Here is an 18,940-nt window from a genome sequence, read left to right on the forward strand (position 1 = left end):
TGTAAAATATAGGTGCTGACCACATATCCAATGTAACTTTATACGTGGAAAAACTTCAGAGGTGAATCTTTTCAGTCTTCACGCAAATTACAGCTACAAATTCTGGCACAGTAACGCTATAGGAGGACTCCTACTTAATGGAAAGTTCAGGAAAATTACTGTACTCCTCTTCCTCTGCTATAACTAATATAGGAGTTCTCAGCATAGCAGCTGTCTTTGAAAGAACCCTCTGAAGTGGGTGTAACTCTTGCTCACTTGCATGACTGTACAACAGTCCCTCTTGGTCATGCGAGACAACCCTGCTCATGATTAGAGGATATGCAAAACTTGGGGGGGGGGTTCCCTTTCTTGACCTCCAGTCAAACTGTGTTTCACCTGCAAGAAAACATATTAAAAATTCAGAGTTATAAATGGGGGGAGTACATTGCACAGGGCGTCAAAGAAAAAACACTAGAAAAAAAGGGACAAAAGGTAGAGATAACATGCCCAATGAAAAAAGCCCTGTCAGAGAATGGCTTACCCAGTTAACAAAGGAATAAATAAAATAAATAAATCTACCAAGGAGTCGTAATATATATATAACCTTTGAAGGTTTGCAAACTTACAAATCTAGATGCTGTGTGTTCATCTACAGCAGATATTTTTGTTCTTTTTATTACCTAAATCAACAAGCAGGCACAGCTTTTGTTTCTAGCAAAAGCTGTACATATGGAAAAAGCTGGTTCACTTGAGCTGCCGGCACTCCTTCTGCTGGCTAAAGCAAGTTAGCTTGAGCTGCCATGAACCCAGAAGAGCTGCACAGTATAATGAATGTTCTGTGCCCACTTGAAGGAAAATCTGAACTGTTCCCCTACATACTTACCTATGTGCTATATCCTGCTCTAAGTTGTCCGCAAATATGGACAGAACATTGATAAAAAAAAAAATCCAACAATAAACATGGAATGATACTAACAGACAAAAGGAAAAATTCAAAACAAAATGTCCCGAAGCACTGTCCACCCAAAATAAGCTATACTTATGGAGTGAAGGTCCATTTACAGTACACGGTAAAAATGAATATTAATAACCAGGTAACCACGCTATGGGCATGTCTTTTTTAATGCTTGTTTTAGGAACATCTCCTTCTGATGTGCTTTTGAACAGCTCTCATCAGACAGGACAGAAGTCTCATGACAAAAAAGGTGTTTCCATGTGGAAGCCACTTGGGTAACCATGTTCAGTCATGGCAGCACGCTGATTGCCTGGAGTAAAAAAAAAAAAACAAAGTAAGGTCCTAAGACCACAGACCAATGATCTAAAGTATGGAAAACATCTGGAAAAGAAAAACAGAAGGTCAAATGATAGGTTGGCCACAACTTTGGAAGGAAAGTGAAGATTCATTCGGAGTGAAGCACAGTCATTTTGTGGAGGTGACTGCTACCAGGAACATAATCTTTCCGGAAATTAATTTAGGTTCACAGAATCAACAGTTTCAAAGAACACTGCAAATAAAACCAACCAAGGTGGGGGTTGCATCCCCCACATACCTCCAACTATATATACCAACTCCGAGATCTCATTGCAGTGGGGAATAATGGAAATTTATAAGGTTTCTCTTCACATACCATATGCATCACATTACTTTCTGGTTGATGGCCGACTATGGCTATCCGATGAATTTATTTTTGTTGATGTCCTTGTCCGCTGCTTTTTTGTTTCACCCTTTTCCATTCCAGATTTAGCCGTTTGTGTTTTATTGTTTTCAGTAGCTGAATATGGACCCTAAAAGTACAGCATTGGCCCATCTTAAATTGACACAGATGGGGTTACAATTCAAAATTAACTGAACATTGGGAAAGCATGTCAGTGCATCAATAATTGTTTATGTAACTGCCGAACCATAAAAGAAAACAGAATGAAAATAGAATTTTCCAATAGCTGAGTTTTCCTTTTTCTCAACTGCTGAGTGACCTCAGGCTAGCTATATATATATATATATATGTTTGGGTGGTGTAGAGGGGGTATCCTCATATAGGGAGTACAGAGTGATTGCTCCTCTGCAAAAACAACTTACCTCTGAGGTTATTTGAAAAGTTGTTTTAAACTTTTTTTTGATGACTCAGCATTCAAGTCAATGAGTTGTTGATCCATTGACAAGAATCCACCATTGGTATGTAAAACTTTCTGTCTCTCTACAAAACATATGAGGAAGCAGGTCATGCAATACTTTTTTTCTTACTGTCTGAAATCTGATTCAAAACATAAAATTTGTAAGCTGCTAGTCTGGCAAGGAGAAACATTACTACAAGCAATTCATGTTTCCTCTTTCTCTGTCACTCTGCAAAAAAAAATCTTCATCATATGTGTTGAAAAAATAAGAACTACTTTAATATTTTGCAATTCTTACCTTCCTGTCTTGAGTACTAAAGTCTTGAAATTATTACCTGCCTGTTTTGAGTACAAAAGTCTTACCTTATTACGGATGTGGATAGTGGTACTACGAAAGTCATGAGACTCAGATGACAGCAGTTTTTTTCAAGACATTGCTGAAAGAAAACCTTCCTCTTTTCCTGTGTGGTCTAAGACAACATCCATTTAGCCCCATCCAAGAGCTACAGCTATCCCCTACAAAGCTCACTCTCTGACAAACAAGCCATCATCAGCTGTTTGAGGAACTCCTTCCAATGAAGACCACAACTTTGGCTTATCTGTACAACAAGAAATTACTAAAACACCTTGCTAATTTTTCTTATTCCCTTTAATAAGGTGACTGTTGCTTAGCAGTCCTCTGTAATTTCAGTAACAGTTTTAGAATACTGACAGATACATTCTAATTTCATTGTTTGCTCTGGCATGGTGAGCTGCACAGGCATCTCTCATTGTTAATTTGTTTGTTGTATCGTTTATTTTACTTCACTGGTCTTAACTGTGCTTTATTACTGCATGTTACTTGCTGTCACTCATAACTTCCCTTGTACCCAGGCAGGATCCTTCCTGGATCAGTCTGCTTAACAAACAATAAATACATAAATAATGTTGAATGTGAAGGCTTGTCACCTCTGTCATGTGCTGTGCAGCTCTAGATTTTCATTGTTTTTAAACATCTGTCACTTTAACATATATCATATGTCTTAATCATCGTTTCCTGCACACATAGACTGGTAGATTATTATTTATATTTCTGTTCTAAATTTTAGCTGACCATTGCTGCTGGCAAAGACTGAAGCAGAAAGAACTGCTGGCTTCATCCAAATGCCAGCCTGTTGTCTTCATCTGAATGCTAGTCTTATCCCAGTTTTATCATCTGGTGTTTCAGTAATAAAGGACGGTCTTACAAGGTTCAGTTAAAATTTGTCTTGTAACATTGTTTGAAGAAGCAATGAAAATATCTCCCAAATTTCCAACCTTACTGCTCTGTATAAAGCCTAATCACTGTCATGGTATTACTTCATACTATACACAGATGTTCTCTACATACTGAAGTACTATAATTTTTTTACAGTATGAATTCAATAAACAAGTCCTAATCTACAAAAATGCTTTCACTGCAATATCATTTAGATATGCAAAACACATATCTCTTTATAAGCTAGTAATGCCATTACGGAGACATTCCAAGCCATAAAGTTAAAATGTTTCAAACTGAGGATTTATAATTTTCTATGTATTAGGATCTTTAAAGTTGTTGCGCCTACATCTGTGCTGATCTGCAGTGCTGGATTTATAAAACACGTCATAGAAGTAGGTTGTTGGAAAAGAACGGCTTCACAATGACTCCCAGTTTTTTGAAAGGACTCACTTTACAACTCCCCCACCACAACTCACTCCATGCATTGTTCTGCAAGAACCCCCACACTCCATGTCTCACTAGCTGAAGCAGACCAACACAAGCACTACCAGATGGAACTTATCTCTTCAAGATGCAGGAATTAATTTGATAGAACCCACGTTCCATGACGGTAACTTCTGATTCCTCACTTGCTACTTCACAAGAGATCAGTCATGGCAGTAGTTTTCATACTCAGTAAAATCTTTAGCTATACAGCAGTCTAACCCCATACTCTCTAGCTTCAGATAATCTCACTCCATCTTCTTCAGCCAGGGGTAATCTCACATCAGATCTTTTATGTAGGGAATAATCTCTCCCCATGTCATTTGGCTGGGGTAATCTCACCATCTCTTTTAACTGGGAGTAATCTCACACCATGTTCTTTAGATGGGGAGCAATAGCACCCCACTTCCTTTATCTAGAAGGTAACTTCACCCAATCTCATTTAGCTGGGGATAATCTCACTTCACTTTTTTTTAGCTAGGGAGTAACCCCACTTTAAGTTATTTCCTTGAAGAGTAATCACACCTCATCTCCTTTGGCTGGAAGTATTCACATTCCATCTCCTTTGCCTGAGGAGTAATCTCACCCTATCTCTTTAAAATGGGGAGAACTTACACCCCATCTCCTTAAAATGGGAAGAAATCTCATCCCATATGCTTAAAATGCAGAGAAATCTCAACACAGTTCCTTTAGCTGGGAAAAAATATCAACCCATCTCCATTAGCTGGGGAGTAATTTCACCCCATCTGCTTTATCCAAGGGATAAACTCACTCCATCTCCTTTAGCTGTAGAGTAATCTCACCACATCTCCTTTAGCTAGGGAATAATCTCAACACATCATATTAAGTTAGGGAGCAATATCACCCCATCATTTTATCTGGAGAGAAATCTCACCCCAACTACTTTAACTGGAGAGTACCTTACTCCATCTCCTTTAGATGAGCAACAAACTCACTCCATCTCCTTTAACTGTGGAGTAATCTCACCCATCATCTCCTTTATCTGGGTGTAATTTAACTCCACTTCATTAAAACGTGAAATAAATCTCATTCAATCTCCTTCATATGGGGAGCAATCTCACCTCAACTCATTTTACCAGTGAGTAATCTCTCCATATCCCCTTGAACCGGGGAGTAATCTTACTCTAGTTCCTAAAGATGGGGAGTAACCAAGTATTACGGCAAGCAGTTCAATAATAAACAAAGTTTGAAATTATTGGAAGTAAGTAATAAATAGCAGCTTCTCTAGCAGCCTTAACACTTTAATGCATTTAATAAACCAGTTTAGAATTTAATTTTATTTAAAGATATCCGGTGCACTTTTCTTAAGGCAAAAAGTTAAAGTTTTCTGTAAGCAAACAATCTGTTTTTCACATTTGGGAGGGGAATAGAAATAAGAAAGGAACAGATGTCAAGTCAGTGTAAGTCAGAGCACAGGCTGTAACAGGCACTTTAGCATGGGTAGCCTTAATTTTAAGTTAGGTAATGGTGCAGCTGTTGATTTGGGGTAATTGTTCCTATCTGGAGAGTTAAACTTCATATTTTTGAATACAGTTTTACATGTTTATTCCAAGTTAATATGTTATAGAGGTGTTCTAAAAATGTATTTAGTTGTTTGTTTGAGGTTTTTCATTAAAACAAAAAGTCTTGGAAAATGTGACATAGGTTCAAATGGAGACAAGAAACAACTGTATAAAAAAACAACCTGCCAAACATTAGTGAGTGCATATAACACAAAAGCTGGAAATATAAATTCAAAAAGCTACTGTGTATAAGAGGTGGGAACGATAACTTCTTATCATAGTGGCAATGCTATCCATATTATTTTGACATTTAAATGGCCTTATAAGTATAGACAGAAAGGTAAGGGCACTTAATTATACTAAGAAATACAGCATGCAAATAGCAATGCCACAGCAAACATATCTGGAAAGAAAAGAACATGTGAATTTGATAAAGAAAAGATATTCAGCAGAATACCGTCACGGACAAAGAAAAGGGGAGTAATTACACTAATTGCTAGTAGAGCTCCAAAAGTGATAGAAGAGGGGAGAGAGAGAATATTAGAAGATCTGTGATAGTAAGGGGCTAATGCCAAGACATGAGGATTGCACTGGCATTTATTTACATTCCACCAAAAACTGCTGCTATGGAACTAGAATTTGATTTGCAACAGGGAGGATGTATCGGGGGGGGGGGGGGCAGACGGTAAAATATAACAAAAGAGGGTAGATTTTTGGAAAACTTTATGAAAATAGTTGGTATGGAAGATGTGAATTCAGCAGTAAGAACTAAGGGAGAATTTACATATTATTCCCCAAGGTAAAATAACTGGCCTGGACTACACATAAATTATATTTCACAAGAAAAGGTGCATTTAATTGAAAGCTTCAAACACACATCCAGTAACTATTTCAGGTCATGCCCCCAATAAAAACTAAGATGAATATGCAGGGTAATGAAGTAAAAACGACACACTGCTGCTTTCCCACCTACTAGTTAAAAAGAGAGGAACGTAAGGAAAGAGTCATGAAAATTAGTCAAGAGTTATTAGGGAAGATAGAAATTTCACCAGAAGTTATATCTAGTGAGTGGAATAAAATGAAAATGGAGTTTAAAATAAGGGAGAAATAAAAACAAAAAGAGCCATGACTAGGAAGTAATTGGAATGATTTAGACAGCTGACAAAGGTTAAACTACTGCAGAACACGAGGAATCTCACAGCACAAGAAGAGAGGCAGGTGCATAGTACTACAGAGAAAATAAGGGATTATCTGGATACTATGCATAAGTTTAGGAAAACTGCTGTTAAGCCACTATTTTTGGATAATAACTCCAGAGAACAAAAACTTCGAGCACAACAACTTGGGCAACAGAAAGTATAAAGTGTTGTTGCCAAACTTAGAGAGCCTTTAACAAGCAAAAAATAAACAGAGATCCTGTAGAGGTATTAGAGACATTGCCAAAATTTTGTACAATGTGCAGGAAAGGATGGAAATCACAAAAGAGCACAAATGGAAATATTTACGGAAGGCTTTAGTATGCCAATGTAAGAGGCAGATGAGTCTCAATGATTAAGAGTTAAGATAGAAGAAAAAGAGATAATGATGGTGATGTATAATCAAGCTGCAGGAATGTCTTCCTGTGGAAGGTTGGAAGTTAGGAGGGAAGAAAGTGACAAAGATCTGGAAGGTTTTATTTAACAGTATTTTAAAAGGAGGGGAAGCACCAACATCCTGTAAGCTCTGATATCTGTTAATACCTAAAGATGGTAAAGACCCATCAGACCCAGCTTCATATCAATTTTAAACCACAATTATAATGTGATCATGCCTTTACTAACTAAAAGAATTGAAAATGTGTTGCCAAAATTGATAGATATGAATCAATGTGGTTTTGTCGAGGGGAGGCAAACATTTGACAACATTAATAGAACAATGATGATCCAGAGGGAAGCAGAAAGTAAGAAAATACTGCTTCTGTTGGGGGGGGGGGTTAATGCAAAAAGCATTCAACAGAGTAAGATGGGATTTGATAAGCAGAACAATGGAAACACTTGCAATTTCCTGATATAATAATAAGGTTAATTAGGAGGATATATGAAGGACCAAAAGCAAGAATTAAAGTAGTATGGTTCCTCTCTGAGAAGTTGTGTTTGAACAGATGAACCAGAGAGCAGTTTCCTCTTTCCCCTTTGTTACTTATTCTATATCTAGCTCCACTGGCAAGAAAATAAAGGAGTCAGAACTTCAAGGATATAACTGGTATGGTCATCAAGAAACGTTGTCTTTATCTACAGACTATATTACTTTGTACCTGACAAATCCAGAAAAAAAAACATCTCAACGTTGTGGAACATTTTCAGGCAGTTTCAAGTCTTTTTGGGATATAAAATTAATGAAGCTAAAACAAAGGCTAAAGCCATAAATGATGTACCCACGCATGAACTGGTTCATCAATACCCATATTTATGAGGATATGATAAGATGAAGTATTTAGGAGTTTGGATTAAAAACGCTGTTATGTCAGCTAAGGATACGTGTGAAAAGACTAAAAAGTAATAAAAAAACTGAGAAACTGGAAGCTCTTGTTTATGGATATGGATAGTGAGATACAAGTAGTGAAAATGTTTTTAGTACCTTTAGTTTTATATATAGGCCAGGCATATTTTTATCAACCATAGGAAACGTTGTGAACAATAACTAACAAATGAATTTATCTGTAAAGGGTACAGAGCAAGGGTGTAGGTGGGATAAGCTGATCCTTCCAATAGAACAAGGTGATTTAGGATTACTTGATTTGAAAAAATATTTTAGAGCTACACAGTTAAAGCTCATATACATAACACAAGCAGAAATTTATAATTCAAAGTGGAAAGGGATGATGATGAAGCAGAAGGGAAATTCAGGAAATAAGGAGAGACTGGGATTTAGGATGCAGCTCTTTAGGGAGAATAACAACAACCATACAACACATTATATTCATAAAGTAGCAGAACGTATTCTAAGAACTAAGCCAACCCAAGAATGGAGAAAGGAGATTGTGCTGATAGGGATGACTGCAAGTAGGGGTACAAGAGAATAGGCAAGAGGGAGGCCAACATTTACTGGTGAAAACTAGTAAAGGAACCAAGGTACTGCGAGAATATAACCGGAGAGGGAAACGTAGTAGAAGGGGATGAGACCAAGAAGGCATTTGGACTGCAGGCTAGAGACTGCCTTCCCTACCAGGGATTGATATCAGAGTACTGGCAAACAGATTGGGATAGAGGACTCCTAAGTGAAAGACCTGCTCTGGTAGAGATTTTAGTTGAATGTAGAGCAGAAGCTGCTGTTAAAAAGACATAATTAGTAGGTCATGTAAAATATTGCACAAAAACTATCAGAATCAGTCAGAGAAGGTTAGAAACAATTGGGATGAGAGCTTGGATAAGCAATTTTCAAGAGAATAATGGGAGGACATATGTATGGCTACCATGTATACTGTACATCAAAGTCTAGCAGGTTAGAATTTTTGCTTGGAAGTGTTTGCATAGGCATTTTACACTCCAAGTAAACTTCAAAGAGTTTTTCTTCAGGTGGATAGCAAATACTGAAGGCGTGACGGGGAAGAAACAGGTAACTGGGAACATATGTTTTTGAGAGTGTAATGAGTTTGCAGACTTTAAAAAATCTCTATTGAGTACTCTGTCAGAAATATTGGGTGAGCAAATGGGTGTAACTAAGAAAATGATTCTTCTGAGCTAGGACACAGGACCTGAATTGCTTTGTCATAGTAAGGCCTTGTTAAGTTTAACCTTGATGACTGGGAAAACAAGCATTTACTAGAAAATGGAAATCAAAGTCTTAACCAACTGTATTTGAAGTACTGAATATTCACCTCAACAGAGATAAAAGAAGTGGAAGTGGGATCATTAGAAAAGGGAATGAACAAATTACATATAAATAAACAAATTGAGGGAACAATGCATGCAGAATAATGTTCTGCAAGAGGAGGGAGGTTTAAGGGAAGGTAGGAATTGAACAACTTATGTGATGTTGGACTGATGATATTTATAAAAAATCAAATGTGATATATAATGTAAGTAACTGGAAACATGTTACTATGGTTTGTTTTCTTTTATATTAATGTATGTATGTACACCTCTGCCTTAAGCAATAATTTAATAAAAGTGTTAAAAAAAGATAGTGGTTAACCTCATTCTCTTGCCTTTAGTTAGACAGTAATCCCACCAGACCTGCTTTAGCTGGGTGTAATCTTACCATCATCTTTTTAAAATGGGGAGTATTCTGTGTCTGCTACAAACCTCAGTGTCCCAGGTGCTCAAAGAATATTGTCTGTCAGCCAAGGACTCAATCTTATTGTAGCTTGCACGGGCTGCCATTCTTAACTGAAGTTAAGTATTTGTTCGAACAACGTATAGCAGCTGTGTGAAAAGAGTGGAGCTGCCACACTCTGCCCAAAGACATATTCTAGTGTGAGCAAGATAAGTGTGGCAGCATGGAGTGAGAGCGAAAAAGGTGGGAATGTAGCTTAGGTTTTCAATCAGTGTTCAGAAGGGAGAGTTAGGCTTCGGGGAGGGATGGAGATGTCTTATACAAACAGAAGGGAAGTTTAAGATTACCAAGTGATCATGGTATTTGAGGTTTAGGGAGAAGTGGAGTTTTAGGATTAGGGAGCAATCAGAGAGTCTAGGGTTAGGAGCTTTAGGCTAAGGCAGCAATTGGGGACTCTAGGTGTAGGGAATTGAATGGAGTTTTAGGATTAAGAAAACTGGGGGACATTATATTTAGGGAATGAGAGGGGGAGTTTAAGTTAAGTTTAGGAAGTGGGACTTCAGGTTAGGGACTAGGTTGGAGTTGAGTTAGGATTCTGGCAGGGCTATACAGTTTAGCAGGGTCAGGTAATGGGAGGGCTAGGTGATGAGGTAGGATCCGGTTAGTGGGAGCTAGGGCATGTGCAGTTTAGTGCAAGTGGTAGCAAACAAGTGTGTTACAAGTTACTACCTTACAAGCACTTGTAGTAAATCCAAGTACCATTCCATCTCATTTAGCTGAGGGATAATCTCACATCATTTCCTTTTGCTGGGGAGTAAACTCACCCCATCTCCTTTAACTAAGGCATGGTGCCACCTGAAATCCTTTAGCTAAGGAGTAGTTCCACCTCAACTCTTTTAGCTGGGGGATAATCCCATTCCAACTCCCTCAGCTGGGGAGTAATCCAACTTCAACTCCCTTAAACGGGGTAATTTCTCCTTAACTCTTTTAACTGGGGGTAATCTCACCTCAACTCCTTTAGCTGGGGAGAAATCTCACCCATTCTACTTAAACTGAGGCATAATCTCACACATAATCTCTAGCTGGGGAGTAATTTCACCCCATCTCATTCAACTAGGAAGTAATCTGATCCCAGATCCTTTAGCTACGGAGAAATCTCATCCCATCTCCTTTAACTAGGAAGTAATCTCATTTCAGATCCTTTAGCTAGTGAGAAATCTCACCCATCTCCTTTAGCAGAGGAGTAACCTCAAACCATCTGTTTTGGCTGAAAAGTGACATCACCCCATCTCTTTAAACTAGGGAGTGATCTCACTCCATCTCCTCTAGGTGGGAAGTAATTTCACCCCATTTCCTTTAGCTGGGAAAATAACTTCACTCCATCTCCTTTTTATGGAAATGAAAAATGCAATGATGATAAAAATGTCAGGAAGTCAGTCTTTTCCATTCACCTCTCACAAGCTGTCCCTTATTTATGGTCCTCAGAACGACAGAATGTTTATTTCTATAAAGGGCTCTATTGCCCTATATTTACACTAGTTGTAACCCCTAAGAAAGAAAAGCATTTGTGTTGACATTTGAACCTTTCCTTTGCACCCAGCCCTCCACTAAAAAAGATGCCCTTCTACCTAATCACGAACACAGCAGATAAAAATGAGCCACTATTCTGAAGGGCCATCCATTAACTGTGCATCTAAAAAGCAAATATTTAGAAGGCACAATGACAAGCTAATGACTGAGTTTTTAAATGAATTATTTAAACAGGATACAAATCTTACCTGACTGAGATATATATGCATGATTTTTAACACAAATAATGGTATTACTTGGCTAGATGGACAATCTGTGAGACAGAACAAAGACCAATTAAAAACAGACAGCCAAGGTTTTGCCCTTGTATAAACAGTCTATGCTTCCCTGTATTTTCTCCCATTAGATTATAACCATTTCCACTGATGTCTCACTGTGAAAGGCATACAAGACTAGTAGAGGAACAGACTTCAGCTAACAATCTTAAGAAAATTATACAAAGTGCTACATTTCCTTTCACATATGATAGTGAGTTACATAACTGTAGGAGGTACTTACTTATCTCTGTGATACACTCTCCGTGTGCTAATAATATACCAGTATAGTGATGCTTGTACAACACTTCACAATAGCGAGAGTTTCAGAACCGTACACCGACTTCCAGAATGCAAAAAGTGCAGCCCCCGACTCATCTCAGACAGTACACTTTTCTATACAGCATACCTTTTATAGCCATTAAAAACTCCTGAAGTCATAAACTTAAGTAAAAAAAAAAAAAAAAAAACAGCAATAGCAAGCTGGCATTCTTTAAAAAAAGTTTCTTTAAATTCTAGCACATCCCATTGCATAAATATATTTTTCCCAAAACTTGAGGCACTCCTTAAAATGGAGAACATCGACATCTGTGCAGTGACAGAGACCTGGTTCAAAGCTCCAGAGGGCACCCCTGCATTACCAGGCTATAATTCATACCACACCTTTTGGCCACCTAAACTGGACCGAAACACTAAAGGCGGAGGCGTGTCCATATTCATTAAGGATATCCATACCTCCAGGCTAGTTGCTCAGCATAATGCATCCGAGATTATCCAAGTGCAACTAACTCTGGGCAAGACCGCAAATTGTAACTTGCTACAGATCTCCCACCAAGCCCCAGGATTCCCACTCCTCATTTCTTGATACACTGGAAAATATTAGGGTACAACCCGACACCCTAATAATGGGCGATTTCAACTCCCCACCATTAATTGGGAAAACTACTCATGTACCAACTCTTTTGCTCAACATTTTCTGGAATTCATAAATTCCAACACCTTGGATCAACTTATCCATACCCCCACCAGGGCAGCAATATCCTAGACCTGGTCATTACCAACATGGGCAACTGGTGTTCCACACCAGAGGTCAATTCCTCATTGGTCAAATCCGACCACAAGCTAATCAGCCTAGACATCCACATCCCATCTCCACCCCCATTAGGGAAACCACCGTTTCTCCAAAGCCAACTTCGTGCTTCTTAAGACAGAAGTGGCAAACTTCACAACACCCATGCAGGTGGACAATAGAGGTATGACTGCTGAATCCTACACAAATGCAGTTTATAAGCACTTATACGACAGCATGGATTGTGCTATCCCTAACAGAACCAAGATGCTATACTCCAAAAAAGGAAACCAATCTGGTGTTCCCCTGCCATAAACAAACTCTACAACAGAAGAAAGAAACTGTTGCAAAAAAGAGTAAAATCCCATGACTGGAAGAACTCCCTGGTCAGCCTCAGTAAGAAGCTGAGATCCCTCATAAAATCCTCCAAAGCTAGTTGTTGTGTCTTTCGGCTTTTCCCAGTTAGGGGTCGCCACAGCGGAACTCCGGTCAGCTAATGATTGGCAGCAGATTTTTACGTGCCGAGTTGCTGGCCCTGACACACAACCTTCAACGAAGGTACGCCCATTCACGCATGCCTCCACACAGAAGACGCTCTAGCTGAGAATCGAGCAGGACAACGTCTTACTGTGAGGCGACAACGCTACCGCAGCACCACCACCACAGTATGAAAACTAAATCACCACTGACTCTAAAGACAACCACAAAGCATTCTATAGCTAGGTCAAAAATCTCAATAGCAACACTCAGATCTGCTCTGAGTTACAGCACAATGGCACTAAATATACAGAACCAACTGATATTGCCAACATCCTGGCAGACAGGTTCAGTGCTAACTTTAGCCCCCCCCCCCACCCCCTAAAGGGTCCATCTCTATACCAGAAGAATGCAAAGTTCCTGTAATCACGGCTGCACAGGTAAAAACCACACTCTCCAAATCCAAGAACACAGCATCCATGGGACCTGACAACATCCCAGGCTGCATTCTACATGAACTAAAGAATGAACTGGCACCCCACCTAAGAACCATGCTCAATCATAGCCTCACCTCAGGCTTTGTGCTGACAGCGGCAGTTATCCCACTCCACACAGGGGGAGCCACCACAGACCCCGGGAGCTACCGCCCCATTAGCCTAACAAGGCTGGTCTCCAAGGCCATGGAACGTATCATCATGGAACTTATAAACAAAGACATTGGTAATCTCCAAACTCTGGACCCCACTCAGTTCGGGTTTGTAAAAGGTAGATCATGTCTCCTAAACCAGATTGACTTCTTTGAAGCACATACCAAAGCCATAGACAAGGGTGAGGTGGTTCACACTGCCTATCTAGATCTCGCCAAGGCTTTTGACACCATCCCTCACTCTGGAATTATAGATAAACTCACTAAACTAGGTATAAATCCATATGTCACAAGATGGGTTGCCAACTGGCTCACTGCCAGAACCCACACTGTGAAAGCAGCAGACTCCAAATCCGACTTCAGACCAGTGACAAGTGGAGTACCACAGGGTTCAGTCCTGGGTCCTCTCCTGTTTGGTATCTACTTTTCTGAAGTACAGGCTAATACAGAAGGTCTTTGGCTAATGAAGTTCACAGATGACTGCAAACTAGGAGCCATAATTGAAACTCCTAACGATGTGGACATCCTACAAAAGGGCCTCACTGAGACAGATGCCTAGTGTCAAAGCCATGGCCTCAAGCTCAATGCCAAAAAGTGCATTGTCATCCCCTTCGGTAAAAACTCTGTACCAATGAGCTACTACATAGGTGGTAGTCTACTTAACATTGAAAGTGTGATAAGAGACCTTGGGACACAGGTGGACAGTAGTCTCTCCTTTGATAATCACATTGCCACAGTAGTCAGGAAATCCTTCTACGTGGCACACCTCATCACAAAAGGTTTCTCATCCAGGAAAAAAGAGGTCATTGTTCCCCTCAAATCGTCACTCATTAGACTCATTATAGAGTGCAACGCCCCTTTTGGTATGTACCTCACAAGACATCTACAACAACTGGAAAGGCCGCAGAAATACCTCACAAAGAGGATTACTGGCCTCACAGATGCTCTACGCAGACCATCTAAAAAAACTCCAGCTTTACTCCGCCGCATATCTCCTACTCAGAGGCAATCTCTGCCTAACATACAAAGCTATGTCAAACCCAGAGCTGTTGGACATGCTCCCTTAAAGAAATCCCAATCCCACCGAGCTACATGCTCTAGGGACCTAAACCTTGTCACCACAATAAACAGAACATGCTGGAGGGATAGATTCCTATCCCAGAGACTTCCCATACTCTGGAACAAACTACCTATCTATATCAAACAAAGCTCCTCATTAGCACTCTTCAAGAAAAATCTTGATGATTGGATGGGAAATAGAAAATTCACCCCGGGGATCACCTATGTGGCTCTGCTCGACAGGGGCACAAGAAAATAATTTTCTTGGGTGGCGAAAGCCAGGGTACCTTTTTGGATAGGCTTGTATAGGCCCTAGGGCCGATAGCCTAGTACCTACCTATGAACCTAAAACTGTATGACATGCCATATATGGTGTATCCCTATCTACACTTTTTCTTTTTGAAACTACACTAAACTGCAAATTATCCAGCTTCTAACATCAATTTATTTACTTATTGACATGTGTTAACCGGGATAGTTCACTGGGCCTGGAACAGCCATTTTCAGTGGAAGCCCTAGGAGAAAAGCTCCACAATACAAAGTACAATATGTAAAATATAAACTATAAGAGTTAACAAAGGGTAAGGATTTACAACTGAATAGCTCAATAAAACATGCACAGGAAAAGTAAAATAACTGTAAAAAATACAGATGAGAAAAGGATTTCTCAACAGTTGCAATTTCACAGGGATTGTAATACAGAGTAAGTCAAATTCAGATACAAGGTAAACGTTGAATAAAACACGCTGTACAGTTGTGGGAGGCATACAACACTGAGACGTTAGTAGATGCTAACAGAAAGAAGGGAAGAAAGTGTCAAGTAAGTGAAAGCAAGATCACAAAGTCAAGCATTACAGTGTGAGGTGTTAGAGCAAGAGCAGGTCCAGACTGTAGAAAGGGAGAGGTGACAAGAGCTGTTGAATGAGAAAATGTTTAGATCTAATAGCTAGTGTTAAGGTGCTCCAGGCTTTGGCCACAGAAAAAGATTGAATCATGTCATGTCACAGTTCATTTGTTTTGGACATTGCAAAGCTCTGTTGCAGTTTTCTTACACTTTTCCGGTGTGTGAGAGTCCACTGCGATGGTTACCACTGTAGTTATATTTTAAATGTGTACTCCTTGCCAGCCATCCTGCACATGCACATCTAAAACAGGTACAAACTAGATTCAAGTTTTGCTGAACTGCATGTATAATTTCCAACACCATATATGATCAGCTCAAAAGATGAAGCCAAAAAATAAAAAAGGCCACTGTGGAAAAATGTGCAGTTCAGATGTTTAGTATGACTTTACACCTCAGATTTTGACACAGTGACATACTGTGATTTACTTTCTCATTAAAATGTCTCTTGAGCTGTTACCTTATCTGCGACATGAACACACTACTCTAACGTTTTATGCAAAACTTTGACTGTTACTGCCTGGCATGATTTGGTCAGACACATACACTGCGTCTGATGTGTGGAGTAATATTAAACTGAGTTGCATACTTTTTCTTGTCAGGATTTAAGAGATTAATAAAAAGCCATCTATCCAGACCAGCATACAACATTGATTCATTTCATTATCTTTTTACCTATAGCACCAGCACTTGTTATTGTTTTTATTATTTTGTATCCGTTTTATGTTTGCATAGCTGTTAGCTTACACAGTGCTTGGTTACAAGTACCATAACAATCTAGAAGTATTCACGTGTAGAACAGACAGTATTGCAGAATATAGGGCCCAGTTATTCATTCACCTTTTTATTTACTTCCTGTGCCAACAAAACAAGACATGCTCCATTGTTGTTTTTCATATAAGATGTGAAACAGTTTTCTCCAGTCTGACAACACAGCAAAACAGGAGAGGGGGGTATTTATTTATGTGGAAGTCTGCAGAGTCACTGTACTCCACAACAGATCATCATAGTTCCAGGGCTTCAATAAAGTTTTGCTGCCAAGCAGTAATCATCTGCTTTCTCTGCCAGTAATTAAAACAGTTTCCACCTGAAAAATAAATTACAAATGCCTGCTACCGATGTGTTTCTGCTCTTACAGCTACACTGTTACACCTGCGAGTTGAAAATAAAATTGCAGGCAATTACGCATCCAGCAGTCATCTGCAATGACAACTACGGCATTTCTAAGAAACGCGTGGGAGTTATATTGTGCTTTGCTCGTGGAGGTGGATGCACTAAACAGAAAGTCATTACTAATGAAAAATAAAACAGTTTAGAAAAAATACGTTCGTACATGTTTTAAAATTCGAAATTGTGTCTGAAAAGACACGTACAACTTGTCAATGAGATTTATGTCCTCCTCTGGATCTGGTATGAAATTCCCTAAATTCCAGTCAGCAGCAGAATCCACCGTCACCACCACACCTTAAATATGACAAGAGGCATCACAGAGCTATCTAGTGTGCTCCACGTGCAGAGCCTATACATGCAAAATTCAACAAACAATATAAAAGAGGATGACGTATACTACCTCTGTCCCTTCCTCAAGCATGCTAAAGTGGCTCTCTTGTCACAAAGTCAGCTTCTTATATTATAACTTACTATATATGCCTGTTTGGTGTGAAATGCAATGCATAATTCCTTGTACGATGATGTACACCAATGTACCCAGAATTGACACTAAGCATAGAACAGCAGAAACAAAGTAACTTTGATGAGCTATACTGCAGACAGGCAGTGATCGTGGAAGTTACAGTTAGTGATGATGACCTGAAGGGGTAACTTACCCAAGCCGGGAGGTCCCTCTTGGTGAGGAACATACTCTTGGCGGTGACAGCATCCCGCTCGTTGTGCAGCACATAAGAAGCGCTCTCTAGGCTCTGCTCCTTGTTTTGTCGAGTCGATCTCCAGCCCAGGTAGAGGCCGAGCCCCAGTAACACCCAGGCCAGGCTCAGTCCAAAATATCCAGCCAAGTAGACGGGTATCAGGAAGGCTATCGTTTTAAGGAAGGTCATAGCCCCAGCGACCACGTCTGCCATGGGGATGCTGCCATCCGAGGTGCTAGCTGTTTCCTCCTTTACAGGCTCGGTTCTTTTAGACTCCATATGTTCAACTCTTCTGTCCCCACCACTGGACACAGCACAAAAGCAGATAGTTATAAGCAGTACAGAAGTTTGCAGAAACTCTCAAAACAAAAGATGGAGAAGCTAATTACCGGGCGAGAAAAACAAGTACAAAAACTGAGATCCTAATGCATACAAGACGTCTGCACTCTGAAGTTTGCAAAGTCTGCAGCAAAAAGCTGCTAACCCCAACTGCCGTGCCAACAATACTATCTAGCCAGTTGTCGTCGGTCCTGTTTTTAACAGGCTGACCAATGCTTAGGACAAGTACCAATGAAACCCCCCGCCTTCCAGCGTGGCCCTTCCCTTTAGATGCCCGTTACATCACCCGCTGCCCCGCAGTCTAGTGATGCTCGCCAGCTGCAAAGCAATAGTAAGGAGGTGGGCGGGCCGAAGGGAGGGGAAAACAGACGCAGACTGGACGGGTGGGGATGAGATGCTCCAAATTAACAAAGTTACTGTTCCCGTTATTCACTTAATTAAACTCGTCTACACTTCTTAACAAACGAATGTCATGAAACATCCATAATTAAGAATAAACAATAGAGTCAGATCATGTTGCCATTAATTTTGCAGAATATTTTCCCTCAAGCAAATTGCGCGGAAAGTTTTACAGCATTTTAGTGCTTTAATAACGTATTTATTATTATATAAAGTAATAAACACGGCTTATGTTTCTTAAGACTCTAGTCGATCAACACAGAGTGAGAACAGTCAGAAGTCAGCTTGTGACATAACAAGTCGGTAGTGAAGGCTCTTTTCTTCGGCGTGTGTGTTTGTGTGTGCGTGCGAGCGCGCCTTCTAGGTAATTTTATATTTACTGCATATGTGTTTCGCAGTCGTAGGACTTCTTTCTCGTGGATGTTTTTAACTAAAGTTACAAGTATGACATGTATGCATTCGTAGTGTCAACAATTACTGACATTTTTTTTGTAATCAGAGAAACTGTTTCCGTATGAAACGCGTACATAAAGAAACTAATTTAAATTTCTATTTCATCCCGCAACACAAATTTCGTTAAATTGCTCCTGTTTTTGAAAACTGCAGGTCTAATCCGCTCTATAACGTGAAAGTTTATATGCAAGAATTCTTGTGGTCTGAGACTCTGAGAAGGGCGGTGATTGTGTTAAGATGCGCACGACAGCAAACCCCGTCAAAGACAACCCTTACCGATGTGACTTTGCAGATTTT

General features: G+C 39.7%; 1 protein-coding gene across 1 annotated transcript in view; it reads right to left on the minus strand.

The window, feature by feature from the left end:
* ESYT1 (extended synaptotagmin 1) overlaps positions 1-18,099 on the minus strand; it is an 869,597-nt gene extending 851,498 nt beyond the window's left edge. The window contains exon 1 of the mRNA XM_044083745.1: positions 17,414-18,099. Coding sequence (XP_043939680.1) covers positions 17,414-17,731 — 318 coding nt within the window. The 5' untranslated portion in view covers positions 17,732-18,099. The remainder of the gene's footprint in view (positions 1-17,413) is intronic.
* Positions 18,100-18,940: the final 841 nt, after the last annotated feature.

The sequence above is a fragment of the Protopterus annectens genome, chromosome 9.part0 (genome assembly GCF_019279795.1).
Source record: "Protopterus annectens isolate FY-2018-M chromosome 9.part0, PAN1.0, whole genome shotgun sequence".
Lineage (NCBI taxonomy): Eukaryota > Metazoa > Chordata > Ceratodontiformes > Protopteridae > Protopterus > Protopterus annectens.